Genomic DNA, 14,901 nt, shown 5'->3' with positions numbered 1-14,901 from the left:
CTATCATGTGACAGCAGCATGGGGCTCTCAGCTCCATAGCAATGGCAGGACTTTGCTTACAATGTGCATTTTTTGTCCTCAACTGTCTCTGACTCAAGCCAGTGTTGGCGGACCACTCTCCTTCTGAGTGAGTAAGAGCGAGTGTAAATAACATCAAGCAGGCCTTTTCAACAGTTTGGATAGAACTAATTGGCATTCCCATCACAACATCTCGCCTCTTCGCAGTAGCAGGCTCAAAGCATCAAAGCACGAGAAACAAAGTTAACCGGGCACAAAGCATGACTTGAACATTGACAGTTACTCTGTCTGTTAATAATGATGAGGTTTCATGGTCATATGCTTCTTGATTCATTTTAAATAAAATATTTTTTCACACCATAGCATTACTGAGGGGTTAAAAAACCCAGAGGGGAACGAAGAATAACAGTGACTGTGTGAGGAGTCTTCATTTTCTTTATAGCGTTCTCGCTGAATTAATGCTAACTGTATGTTAAACATCTACAACTGTTAAAAAATGGTCTGAAATTGAGGAACTCTGCTTCCATTCTTTTTTGACAATGAGAACTATGAAAGGATTTAGGTTATTTTCACATCTTTGTAAGGAGTGTAAAGCTTTCCAAAATAGTGGCTTAGCTTAGCCTAACAGCTCTAGCAAAAACTTGTAAAAAGTTAGCCTAGCTCAGTGATTATAACACTGATATTGTTTATATATTTACAAGGTGTTAGATGTGATCTGTTTTGAATTTCCCCTCGGGGATGAATAAAGCATCTTTGATTTGATTGAATAACAAAACTGTAAGCTGCTAGGTAAGCTGCAGAGCTACAAGGATCCATGTACCTTCTGGATTTTCTCTTCAGAAATACTAATAAAAAATAATTAAACTCAGCTATTATTTTAGTTTTATACCCACTGAAATTAAACAATAATAATTTTTACACTTATTTTGTGGTCAAAAGGGACAAAATAAAATAAGTAGCTGTCATTTTGATTGTGAGCCAATCTACCTTCATTTGTTATGCTAAGCTAAATTAAGGTAATCTTTGCCTTACTCCTGCTGAACAGTTAGCAAATGTGACATCAATAAAGGGACCCTTTATCTTCTGGTTGTTAAATTTTACAATGACAAAATTGGGTGCTTGTGTGAGTTATGTTTTAAACCACTGATGAAAATTACTTTACGATTTATTTATTGTATTAAAAAATGGCAAAACAAAACCAGCAGCTGTCATGTTGAGAGCAAGCTAACCTGACTGATTTAGTTATGCTAGGCTAAGCTAAGCTAATGTAATTTAAACCAATCGAAGGACTCTTGCTTTACAAATGTGCTATCAGGAAAAGGAATTTCAACAACAAAACCAAATTATTATACTAATTTAGTTTTAAAACCAACAACAGAAACTGACAATATTTTTTTAAATGCTAAGATAGAAGATTAATAAATGGAAGAAGTACAGCTGATAATATGGTCTCAAAATCTATTTTTTGCTGGCATTAACTTAAATACACTATTGTTTCTTTTACACTCATTGTTTTTTTTTTTTTTACAGTGAATTCTCTTTTGGACCACTGAGCAACAAAGCTAATGCTACCTGATACATCATGCTGTTCCTTTATAAAAGAGCTGCAGACAAGTGGCTCTGCTCTGCCCTGCTGTAGAAAATATTCAGATTGAAAACATGAAATGATTGAATTTACCAGTCACATTAATAGGGATGACACATGAGGTGATGACTTGGGAATTGCTTTTCATTCTCTCCTCTGGGGTGGGCAGCGGCAGAGCTTTAGACCAGTTAGTCTGCTTGTCCAGGGTGGAGGGGATGTTAGGGATGGGAAACTTAGACCGGTGACCTAGAGCCACCCCGTCAGTGTCAGGGTCAGAGGGCGCAGCCTGCAACAGATGGATATTTGCATGGTTAGATTGTTAAGATTCGGTGGTGTTACATGAAAAGCGGTGCGGTGGAGTTTTAAGTAAAATCAAAACCTCAGCTTTAGAGAGGGAGATGTGTAGAGTACAATGACTTAAGTCAAGGATTACACTGGTTTTGTTGGTGTTTAACTGTTAAATAAAAGAAGACTAGATGTGGAGATTAGTGTCTTGTTAAGCTGCAGCTAACAACAGAATGCTTGCAGCCTGAACAGCAGCAGATCAATACACATGTCCTCCCAGCTGAGTTTTAAGAGTGCAATGAATTTATGAAGAAGTGGAAATGAAAAGCAAGAAGAAAAGGGAAAACTTCATGCAAAAAAGAATAGTTTAAAACCTGATAGTGATCAAGCTAGCAGACACGACACACTGATCTGACACAGCGAGCAGCTCAGGTCAGCAGCTACTGCTGTCATTTCCAGTCAAAACTCTTACTCATGCTCCAAAAATCTGTCGTACCCCTGTGAGCCTCTGGCGCAATAACGAAGCTCCGGAAATATCTGGGAGGAAATAGTTCACGGCAGCATTCCTCCACTGTACCAATCACTACACGGCCCTCCCCTTCAGACTTTCCCCAAAACTCCACATTTTCCATTCAAGCTACAGTGTTGCCTCGAAGAGCATCTATCGCTTCGATCTCCTCGCTGTACGAACTTATCAGTATCTTACCTCAAGTTTCCAGCGAGACACATCTGAAACTGGGAGTGATTCTCAGGCTGTGCTGGTTCCCACCTCCACAACCTGACAACCTCCCACCCCCATTTAAAGCCAGCTCTCCAGCCTTTGTGCTCTCTGTTCCCTGCAGACCAATGAGACCCTGACAAAAACCCCGGCCACAAAAGAAACCGGTTTCCTTGGAAACTTCTCCCAACTAGTAGAAAAAAAAATCTAAAGGAGACCATTTACAGCTGATTTGTTGCGAGAACAGAGAGGAGTGTCTGAGAGGTGGGATGAGCCAGACGAAGGAGTGAAAAAGTGATGGTAAGTGAAAAGGAGGGAGAGCGGAGGAAAAAAAGGAGTGGCAGTGTTTGCTCATTTCTGTCTCATGGTGGGCATTAAGCACGATGTAGCTGGTGAAAAAGCAGCTCAGAGGGGGAAACTTGAGGCTGTCAGCTGTGCAGTGAGGAGACCGCAGCACAGAGGGATGATGGGTAATCAGAGATGCGAGCTCCCAGAAGTCAACCCTGTCATTAGAGGAACCCAGCCTGCTGGGCGGCTGAGACTGCAGCCCTCACACACACATTCCTCACATACTCCGAACTCAAAGCCTGGCCCTCTGCATGAACCCCAACAACAGCTTGAGAGTGTGTGACATGTTGACATGGATGAAACCCCCGTGGTCGAAACCCACCACTGACAGAGAAACATGCATTTAAAAAGACTTTCAGTATGCAAATTAGAGGGCAGGTGAAATAAAGAGTTAGGAGGAGCAGTCATGAGCCAGGAGGGAGGGGGAGACCAATACCTTTCTGCTCCAGGGGGACAGACGGCAACATTCGGTGGGGGAGGAGGAGCGGGTGGATTCAAACTGAATCACAAGGCAAAAACAAACAAAACAAAAACACCAAAGATGATGAAAAAACAACAACACAGAGACAAACTGGGGAACTGAACAGATTCTTGGGTCCATGAAAACGGATGAGCTGCAGACATAAAAATGAAGCATGAGCTGTGAGATGGGAAACGTTTTGTTCCCTGCACAGACAGCATGATGGTCTCTTTACCTGAACTTGAGCTAACTGAGTGGCTGCATCTCTAAAATGCCTCTCTGGCTGCTCAGAGGGGAGAAAAAATGTGACTGTCACTTCCAAGTTTCATGAAAAACAGAACATCACATTTCAGGCTTCCTTTAAAGGTACAGTGTGTAAGAATTACTGACATCTAGGGCTGGGCAATATGACAATATATATCTTTTGGACGATGGAAAATGTCTATCATTTCATATAAGCCCCAATCAAATTGGGCAGTATTTTGCATCAAGATGTCCTTTACGGCATGAACACTGCACGGCATATATATATATATATATATATATATATATATATATATATATATATATATATATATATATGTGTATATATATATATATATATATATATATATATGTATATATATATATATGTATATATATATATATATATATATATATATATGTATATATATATATATGTAAATATGTATAAAATAAGCTATGTTGGGGTCAAAGATTTTGATCATATCGCTCAGCCCTGCTGACATCTAGTGGCAAAGATGGACGAGGCCAGTTGTGAGTAGATGGTGGCCATGAGTGGCCATAATTCTATCAGACATAAACATGTTTGCATGTGAGTAGGTCCAGTGGTTTTAGGTTTTGTGAATCATAGGCTGTATAAAAAGAGATGGACGGAGCCTCCGTGACGTCACCCATAGGTTTCTGAAGAGCTGAATTGAAGCTCGGTGGGCGGTTCCTACCATCGCCATCTTGGCAGAGGCATGTGCGTTGTCAAATATGGGCAAAGAGGTGGAGCTGAGAGGGGGGCTGTGAGCGTCATGGTGGATGATTGACATTGAGTGAACTCCGAGCTTTCTGTAGCTAAAAGCTAACCGAGCTAACCTGGAGATAACAGGAGCTAACCAGCTAACGGAGGTAAGCGGGCTAAAGCTAAGTCACGTTGTTAACTGGCTAAAAACCGCGGTTGTTCTACGTTCTTCTTACTTAAGGCGGGAGATCGGGTACCTGTCAGTCAAAAGTACACACCCCCTAAATATGCCGAGCAGCAACCTCCGGCAGTAAAAAGTGAAGCCTATGTAAAAGTGCCAAAAACTGCAGTTCCCCCTTCATCCACTAGGAGCTCCAAAACAGAGCAAATCCCCATAGACTCCCATGTTTAAAAGGCCAACTTCACAGTAGAACTATACATGTTTACAGCCTGGTTCAAAAATCCATTTTAGGTTTAATAGGTCAGGTTTACCTTCATGACAACTGTGGGGGGGGGAGTGAATTTTTTTCTAACTCGTCCGTTTAAAAGTAATTTATTCTCAAAATTCTGCAAATTTAGGGGCGTGTCCTTTTGATTGACAGGTACCCGATCTCCAGCTTCAATTAAGAAGAACGTAGAACAACCGCAGTTGATGATGGTAGGAACCGCCAATCGAGCTTCAATTCAGCTCCTCAGAAACCTATGGGTGACGTCATGGAGGCGCCGTCCATCGCTTTATATACAGTCTATTGCTGGAACATAGAGCAGTTCATATGTAGATGTTATCTCACGCTGTAAATCCTCCATCCATTCATTAGCGTAACCGCTTAGCCCAATTCAGGGTCGTGCAAATCCTCCATCTCATGTAGGAAATACATGTCTGCATCAATACTTAACAGAAGCTGTGAAACTTTAATTAATTTCAGCCCTAATACCAGTAGAAACACAGGTTTTAATGGTTTTTCTTACACACTGTACCTTTAAACAGATGTTTAACAACTGACTTCAACATCAAAAGCAGAGAGGAAGACCCGTGTTTAAATGTAAAGGACCCTCGGATGAAGCCACGTAAGCCAACATGCTTCCCGTTCCGGTGGCGAGCAGTATGTCGGGATATAAACTGGTGATTCGCAGGTTTCAGGAGCAACATGAACATCTTTTACAGGGAGAAGAAAAATGTCTCACCGCTGTGGAGCATGTACCCCTCTTTTCATGCCTCCGGATGACTTGGGGGGAGGGGTACATTGGCATGGGGGGCAAGGCCGAGATGGTTACTCTCCGCTCCCTGCTGCCTGATTGTCTCCTCTGGTAATCTGCGGCAGAAAACACGTAAAAACACTGCAGACGTGTACCAAAACACACACATTAGATCATATATAATCACATATGTCTGTCGCTGACTGGACAGAGAAGCAGCTGCAGTGAGAGGCGGATCTATCTATCTATCTATCTATCTATCTATCTATCTATCTATCTATCTATCTATCTATCTATCTATCTGGGCTGATGATGTGTCATGAAATTGGGAATATTGGGGGTTAATTTTAAGAGCTGGGCTTTATTTATCAACCATTTGTGCCTAACAAATGAAATTGATCAGATGATCAGTTGTAGTAAATGATCAGCTGCTCATGACTTCTACATGCTCTAAATCGCCTGCTTGTATTTGTTTATGATCATTTACTTTTAGACATAACATCAATCCACCATAAATAGTGACTAACGGGAATTTCTTGTGTTCCTTCTTGGAGGGAACGTCTGTTTACTTAACTTGTAAGTTTTATTTTACAAAGTAGAACTGCAGCACGTTTGTATAAAAGAAAGAGCAAGATGTAAATATTATTATCTTAAAATGAAATACTAAGTAAAGAAGATAAGAAAACTAAAAGAGTAAATTCTGCAGAGGAAAGCAGAAAATGAATTTCTGTTAGAAATAAAATAAACAGAAGACCTAGGACAGATCCACCACCTGTGCTAGACGTTGTGTTTCTGCTCTTTGGCTAACCTCGGCTGGATTTAAATGTTCTGTAGAAATAAAAGTAACTGGATTTCAGGAAACCTGCACACATTCCCAGCATCACTGGAGCGCTAACGTTTAATTTCTGCTTGATGTGGAACTGATCAGAATAAATGCCAAAGGTTTAACTCTGCAATGCTGAAATTATTATTGTTATTATCACCCAACAACATTACCATTTTTTCTTTTCTTCCCCCTTTTTCTTATTTTTCTTCCTACAGCAACACGCCTGTTAAATTAAATACCTTGTTTAAATGATGACTGACTCTGTAAATGTGGTTATGTCGACATACAGCACATCAAGCTGTGCACAAGTCTGAATCTGGAGCGTTGCAACAGGGAAACCTCCAAAACCTGCAGGACCCGGTTAAATCATCAGATCTCTTTGTGTGTTTTCTTTTGTTTTAGGACAAAATGATGACTTCCAAACTCTGGGTGGACATTTTTTCATGTACTAAATGTGCACAAATCTGTGTGTAATGTAGTTGTTGCATTTACAAAATAATCCCACAAGGGGGTGGAATAACACCATAATCACAGTGTGACGCAGCTGCACAAGTTTGTCTTTCTTATTTTTCTCCCAAATGAAGAGCTGCTAATGACACACACATAAAAACAGAGTGGGAGACTCATCCTTGTTGCGGGTGGGAGTATTCCTGAGTGGACTCACCTTGGTTCAGGGCCCACAGGCTGAGACTGGCCTCCCTGTGGAGCTCTTCTACACATGCTGGCCGTGTGGAGGGATGCAAAACGTTCCTCTGCTGGTGCCAGGGAGCTTGGAAATGTGCCGTCAGCTTACTTTCCACATCCAGGTTGGATACAGCTGTCAGAGAAATGCACAGACATTGTTAGTGGGAGCTGCAAAACATCGATGTAAATTAAACCTACACTTTTCATTTTGATAAATACAATGTGACACACTGCATCTCTGAGGTTTTATTTAAACATTCTTTATGATGATACACAGGTTAACATCATCAAGGTGAACTCCACACTTCTGTTAAAAGTAAAAAAAAAAGTTGCCTTCCTTCGCGGCAGCAACGTGGAGCCTCATTATAACCTGAAACCTGGGAATAAAAACCAGTAAAATCAGATGCTGTTTACCAGTGCAACCAAACCAACCAGGCTTACTGGAACCTAACAGGGTGACTTTAATCCCAGTACCTGGACTAATCACACGGCACCCCCTCACAGCTCCTCGAGTTACAGAGATTCAGGGCTCAGATGACGCCTAGCGTGTGGAGACGCTGGATAAAAATCAGAAGCTTTACTCCAAGAGAGCTAAATGTGATAAATGAACTGTGTAAGTCTCAAAATGACTTAAAAACACACAATTTGATCAAGTTTTCTTCAAGAAAAAATTGAATTAAGACCGAAATTGTGTGACACAGCATCACCAGTTTGTCACTTTTAGGTGAGAGGCTGCTTCTCTCATCGCAAGAGAACAACGCTGAACCTTTGCTTCAGCAGACAAAACACATCTGTCAGTGGTTTTCCTGACATTTCTGGGCTTGTTCTTGACCTGCCTGCTTTGCTGAAGCACGCTCTGTCTGACCTCCACGTCTGAGGAGGGGCAGCTTTGACCGAGAACATTCTGGGTTTGCTTTGTTCTGCAGCCAGAAGCAAACTTCAGCCTCTTTCATTCAGGAAAGACATAGCTCAGCTCCTGACTGCTGCTACCAGAGGTCAGGCCGGTGAATATTCCAGGCCCAGAAGATGCATTGATTAGTTTACCCAGAGACAACCTGACCTTTTCCAGAAAACACCCCAGAGTGACCTAAAAGTGTTTGATGTGAGCCTGCTGACCTGCCAGTGCTCTGCACTGCATCCTGCACAGCAACACCAGCAGCAAGCAGCACCGCCTCACATGCACCTTCCTCACCACACACACACACACACACACACACACACACACACACACACACACACACACGTCTCTCTAAGATCTGACTCTGTGTGTTTTTATAAATGGACAAAGCTGCTACAAGCTTCCACTGAACCTTGATTCAAAACTAAGAAATCCCAGAAAAAAAGCCTCTTAATAATTAATTTGTCTCAGGAAATAAAACAGCAACTGCTGATATAAAATCCAGACATTTAACCTCTTTTATATTTGTAAATAATTTTAAAAATTTACAAAAACATAATAAAGTCAGTTTTGTTTCCTCACATCAGCATCAAGTCAGATCTTTTATTCCAATTGAACATTTTGTTCCTGCATTCAGCTCTGTTTCTGTGTGTGTATGTGTGACTGTGTCACAGAAAGCTTTCATATGTGTATAAATTATTTTTATGATGTGAAACACTTTCTCTGTGTGGAAAGTGCTTTAGCAATAAATTTAGATTTAATATGAGTTAAAACAATGAAGAAAAAGCAAAAAAACTGGAATAAAATACCGTGATACATAATATAATATAAACAAAAAAATCAAAATAACTTAGTGAAAAATTAAAAAAAAAATAGATACAGAATATAAAATATATAGTAGATAAAATAATTTAATGTTTTTGTTTTCTTTTTTAAATGACAAATACTAAAATCAGTTCGTATAGTCAAAATTGTGATAATAAGTTGATCCTGCAGGCTGTATTAAACCACAGTTCCCAGTAAGCACAGGTAATTTATCTACTCTATCATTTATAAAAGAAGTGAGTCAGCCTGAGAGCTACCAGCTGTCGTGAAGACCTGAGACTTTGTGGTCGGTTAAGAACTTCTGCAAATAAAAAAACACACAATATCTGCCCACAAAAAAAGCATAAATAAGCGCCCAGGTGTTTCGTCTCCATCTGAGCTGAGTTAGACGTGCAGGATAAACTCTGTCAGAAGTTAGCAGCTTCTAAAGGAAATTTTAGAGCCTGAATTATTTCAAATCTCCACACAGTTTCAAATAAAATAGAAATAAATGCATAAAAAGCCTTTTTTGCTTCTTTTTTGTCCACTTCTTGTTTAAATGTAAATGAATGTAGAAGCTGAACCTTTCGCCAGCATCCAGACATGATGCTTTCAGGAGGCTTAAAAGACAAAAAGGACGTAAAAAGCAGCATGAAGGTACCTACAATCCTCCCTAAAGCAGCCCAACTCGTGCTTTAAAAACATCTCCTTTCTTCTTCCTTTCAGACACATAAAACCTTCTGCTCACTTGTTGATCTTTGGCTGCTGCTGATGGAAATGACCGTCAATGTGCAAAAATGTGACAAATAACGTTGTTTTCATGGCTCACTCATTGTGGATTTATTACAGTGAGTCTTTAATAAACAGTTTGTTTTGCAGCTGGACCGTAAACCTGCAGGACGGGTTACACGCTGCCGTTACTGAGAAATTCCTGGGAATGTAAGTTTGAAGAGTTCATCTAATAGTTTGTCTCATCAATGTAAAATTTTACAGGATGATGCTGAAAAAAACTCCACTGCTTGAGATTAAACCTTTATTCAACCAGGATAAAAGACTCTGGAGATTAAAAATACACGATTTTCCAACAGTGAAGGAGCAAACAGACCATATCTGAAGTTTACAAATCACCATAAATGAGTGAGAAAATGCACCAAACTGTTTACCAGTAAACTCATCATGAGCATGATGACATTTGCAGCCAGATGTTGCTGCATCCAGAGAAGCTGGTTTAGTGAAACCAGATGTTAAAAATGCAGGAAATCTTGCAGCGGATTCTCTGTATTACCATCTTATCAAAGCTGTGCTAACCATCTCACTGGCAGAAACCTCAACGCATCTCCAAACTGGTAATGATTGCAATGTGGTGTACTTTGATAAAAACTCTTCTTTTTAGTGAAATGGAAAAATAACGGAATTAAACGACCCTCCAAGTAAAAGGAAAAGCAGCTAATCTGTGATGAGATGCGGAGTGACCAGCGATGTTTGGCATGTCCTCCCCTCTCTGCCTCCCTGCTGAGATATGACCCGTTGGCCCTGTTGGGACACCCCCAGTGTCTCCATCACACTAAAACCTCATTTACCAACAACAACAACAACAAGTGGGGAACAGACGGCGCTCTCTCAACCCAACTCCTTTCAAACTTTCCCTCCTCTGAGGAAACTTGATGTCCTTCTTTTCCCCCGCTCAGGCAAGCGTCTGACCTTTAGTCGATGCGTGCATGAATGCAGGAAAGGCTTCTGGAGAGGCTGTCATGATGGCAGAGATCCATATGGGGAAGCCTTTTGTGGTAATTCAGCGGTCAGCTGTTGTGAGGCCAAAGAAAACACACCAGGCTTGTGTCATCTCATCGACCTCTCATCGCCACGCTGACAGCTCAGCTTTTTTCTCCATTTGTTTCATTTATTTACTTTCTAAATGAAGCACCGTTTTTCTGGACTTTCCTTTTGAGTGGAAATGATGCGTTGGTATTATCTGCACTATCCTATCAGTCCTGTCCTCCTCCGTCTCTTCATCTGCAGCAATATCCCGCAATAACCTCTCTCCTATCAGGCCTGCCAGCCAGGAGAAGCGGGGGAAGTGAGCCTGCATCCCCAGACTGCTGCTGCTGCCTTGTAATTTACTCGGGATCGGCCCAGACAGGAACCAGGTCGAGCTCCTCCTGTGACTACACTCGCACACCTACAATTTACCAGGGTCCTGGGAAAGAGCAGCTGCAGATGTCAGATAAGGAAAGAAGACAGGTGAGTTGCACGTTGCACGTCTGTGTGCACGATGAGACGGAGCTTTTCTGCTTAGTTGTGCATGAAAAGCAAAAAAAAAAAAAAGTGGTTTAAAATCCAAAATAAACATGTATCCCATTAAAACTTTTAGAAAAATGTTCCTTCAGTTCTGCAGCTTCTCTGCCCTTCATCTCTGGAACATCTGCTCACACTCCTCCCCCCAGTGCCCCCCCCCTTCCCCAGCCAGTGCAGGGTACAGATGGTCCAGACGGTTCCTGACTCGGGCCGCCAATAATTTATTCATGGTGAGCTACGGGAAAGGAGGAGTGATAATCTGAACTGCTGAAGCAACACTGATCGCGTAACCCACAACGTGGCATCATGTAGAGGAATTCCAGAAGATGCTCAGGACGCTGGATCGCAGCATCCTTTAGCTTAATGTGAAGTACCAAAGTGTCTGTTCGATTCAGTCGATCAGTAACGGCATCTTTGAGCCTCTCTGGACAATTTAAATCCAATATTTTAGGTGATATGAGCTAAAATGGAGGAGGTGGAGATTAAAACATGGGTCAGTTTAATCACTCGCGTTTCATGCAGGAAACGAATACCTGAAGCATCTAAAAACAGCTGTTTTCTCTGACTACAAGATAAACACGTAACAGACTGAACTTACCTAAAACAAGCGGGAAAAAAAAGCCCCAGATGTAAACAGATACCGACTGCTACGATGATTCAGTTGTTCACACCCAAAAAGAAAAAGATGCCATCTCAAATCTGCTCGTTAGAAACAGAAAGAATCTGTGTTTTTCTGGAGAAAGTCCTGTGATGTCTGATTAGTAAAGCACAAAGAGTCGAATCCCGATGCCAGTAGACACAATAACACCCGTCTGCCCCCCCGGTAATCCGCTCTGAGCCTTCATCCGCCCAGCTGATGGTCGCTGCTGCTGCTGCTGCTGGTCCCACGGCGGCAGGTGGGGCACAAGATTGTTTACAATCTGCAAGAAGATGAAGATGCAGCCCAACGGCCTTCAGATAATCTGCTGAAGGAAACCCTGAGTGGAACAACTGCAGCTGTTGTGCTCAACATGGGACATGATGAAATGTTCAAGCAGTTATTGGAGGGAGTGTGTGTGTGTGTGTGTGTGTGTGTGTGTGTGTGTGTGTGTGTGGGGGGGGGGGGGGGGGGGGGGTTATTTAACACCATGATGTCACTGTTTTTATGAAAAAGCCCATAAAATGACTTATTTTCCATATAATATATATTGAGGAGGTGTTTTTAAAATTTATTTTATTTTATTTTATTTTATTTTAAGTTTATTTGATATTTAAAACATGATTTAAAAAACTTTACAAAATAATTTCCTGGTACCCTCATATATATTACAATCAAAAGTAATTTATTGAATTTGTATTTTTATTTCTAAAACAATGACATAATAAAATCTGATTATTATTAAATATGTTTTGATAAAGACAGAAATATTAAGCATTCAAGCTACTGCAAATGAACCATAATATCCGTAGAAGACGACCAAAAAGCACCACTGGGAATGCGCCCAAAATTTTTTTTTTGTTTTGTTTTGTTGATGCTGCTATTATACCCAACCCTGACACCCTTACCTTCCAAAGCACTGTCAACCTTCATTGTTTTTCTTGTATTTAAATGTTTCCGAGTGTCGCTATCATCAAATCAAGTTTTGTTATAACCATGTAACTTCATGACCTTTTTAAAAATATGCATTTCTGACTTTTAGGTGGTGCAGTGGCATTTATTATTTACTACTCTGAAGCAGATTTTGCCCAGTAGTGTCTCAAGGCAGAGAAATTACACTTCACAACTTGTTTCCCCAGGAAACTTTGCGTCACTTTAAAGCTGCATTTTACTTCATAGCTCCATGTCACACACACCAGCACCTGGATATCAACACGCTGGCCGTTTTAAATGTGCACTATGGCTGATTCATTAGAGAAACCCATGAAGAGGTAGGAAAAGAAAAGGAGAAACAGAGAAAGAAATGAAGAAAGAAACTTTTACTGGCTGGAAATAACTCAGAGAAGAGACAGGATGCAAGATGGATGCTGAATTACCCTTCTTTAAGGGACACGTCACAGAGAAAACTTGCCAAAGTCCATGTGGCTTCAAAGACAATGAAAGCCAACAAATACCTTTATTTCAGCACCTTTGTTTCTAAAATAAACACTCAAACAAATGGAAAAATAATCCTCCAAACTTTTTCTAAATATTAGTTTTGCAGCTATAAGATGATCTAAATCTTCATGATTTCCTCCAATTGAAACCTTTGTTTTAAAGGTCCCATATTAAACATGTTTTCAGCAATTTTATATGAGTCTCAGAGGTCTAGCAACATTGTTTTAAAACTGTTTTACCCCAAATTTAGCCTTGGTCCTTCATTTCAGCCAGTCCAGAAGTTGCTCTCGTGAGTTCTACTGAGAACGGGCAGTTTGTGTGTCTAAACCTTTAAATGTTCATGAGTAATGCCTGTCCACATCCACGTTTACATCTGTTCCCTTTTCAGGAGAGGATGCAGCCAGCGGTGTAGTCCAGGGTATACCCAGGTATACGGAGTATAGCCACTTCTTTTTCAGTCAGCATTGAGTAGACCCACTTCTAAACCCCTTGTGATGCTGTTTTTACAATTACAAACGCCCCTACACATACTGTACCTACGTGGTCCAGCAGCTGAGCTAAAGTTACCTGTGCTTCACTGGTGCAATTTGCCATCAGCTGCGTATTTAGACATCTTTAGACATAATAAAGATATACAGTATGTATATGTCTATTAGCCTGTCTCTCACTAGTCTGTGTGCCAGTAGGCTACTGGTTTAGTCATTTCATAACCCTTCTCTGAAGCCGAAGAGCAGAAATTATGTGACAATGAGCAAATATACTGATGGATTTTTGATGAGAACTGAATAGAGTTGTCTTAGAGGTAACTTTTTCTGAAACAATTTGTTTCAGGGCAACTTTTTTTTTCTTCTGTTTTTAAAAAAAGGGCACAAAATTGAGGGTAAATCACTGGATGCAGCTTACGATAGCACCCACTCCGTGATTACAGAGTTCAGGCTCAGCTAGCTGGATCAATGACAGTATCCATCCACAACAGGGGGGGTTATTTCGCCTTCTTGAAGTCACAAAGGCAAATATGAAACTCACCAGTTTGAGCACAAATTCACTAAAAAGAGGAGCAAGTGAGAGGTGACAGAACTTTGTCATCTTTGGGACTCATTCACAGAATACAGAGACACACGATTGTTAGAAAACCTTTAGAAAAAGTTAATTTTGTATCATACGGGACCTTTAAAGCAAACAGCGACTCAGCAATATTCTGCTTTTAGCTTGAGAGGACCACTCACAACTGAGACTAATTTTAGAGCTCCGTCCTCTCCCTCTTCCTGCCACACCTTTTTAAACGGGGCTCTTGCTCATGTCACCTGGCCGGTACCTCTGCAGACAGCTGCTCAGCTGGAATCAAACCACCATTTGACTTCCTGAAGTGCTTAAATGTCCCTCAACAGCAGTTGGGTAATTATGTGTCTGAGAAGCCGATAAAAGGCGCATCATGACAGCTGATTCCATTCACAGTCTGGCAAAACTGACTGACATTTAATTCATTCAGCTTTTATGTGATAGCATGACGTCAGCGCTTCGGGGGAGAACAGCGCTGGTGTGTGCGGTTGCCTTCGTTGAATTGCGGCGTATCAAAGTCTGCTTGTATTTCCTGATTTAGGGTCAGAGCGCTGCAAGCCCACACATGAAATCTCCCCCGGTGGTGGAATGAAATCACACGTGTGGTTCAGGAGACGCTGCTTTACGCTCAGATCTTGGACCAGCGCCTTGACCGCAAAAGTGCCTGTCTGCTCATGTGC

General features: G+C 41.1%; 1 protein-coding gene across 1 annotated transcript in view; it reads right to left on the bottom strand.

Moving 5' to 3' along the window:
- nhsa (Nance-Horan syndrome a (congenital cataracts and dental anomalies)) overlaps positions 1-14,901 on the bottom strand; it is a gene marked incomplete at its 5' end in the record, with an annotated part of 80,712 nt that overhangs the window by 8,229 nt on the left and 57,582 nt on the right. Inside the window, 4 exons of the mRNA XM_079245439.1 lie at positions 1,697-1,889; positions 3,391-3,453; positions 5,570-5,697; positions 7,072-7,224. Coding sequence (XP_079101565.1) covers positions 1,697-1,889; positions 3,391-3,453; positions 5,570-5,697; positions 7,072-7,224 — 537 coding nt within the window. The remainder of the gene's footprint in view (positions 1-1,696; positions 1,890-3,390; positions 3,454-5,569; positions 5,698-7,071; positions 7,225-14,901) is intronic.

The sequence above is a fragment of the Telmatherina bonti genome, assembly GCF_933228915.1.
Source record: "Telmatherina bonti genome assembly, chromosome: 8".
In the NCBI taxonomy this organism is placed as follows: Eukaryota; Metazoa; Chordata; class Actinopteri; order Atheriniformes; family Telmatherinidae; genus Telmatherina; species Telmatherina bonti.
The sequence above is the reverse complement of the archived record's forward strand: the minus strand, read 5'-3'. Positions and strand labels throughout refer to the sequence as shown.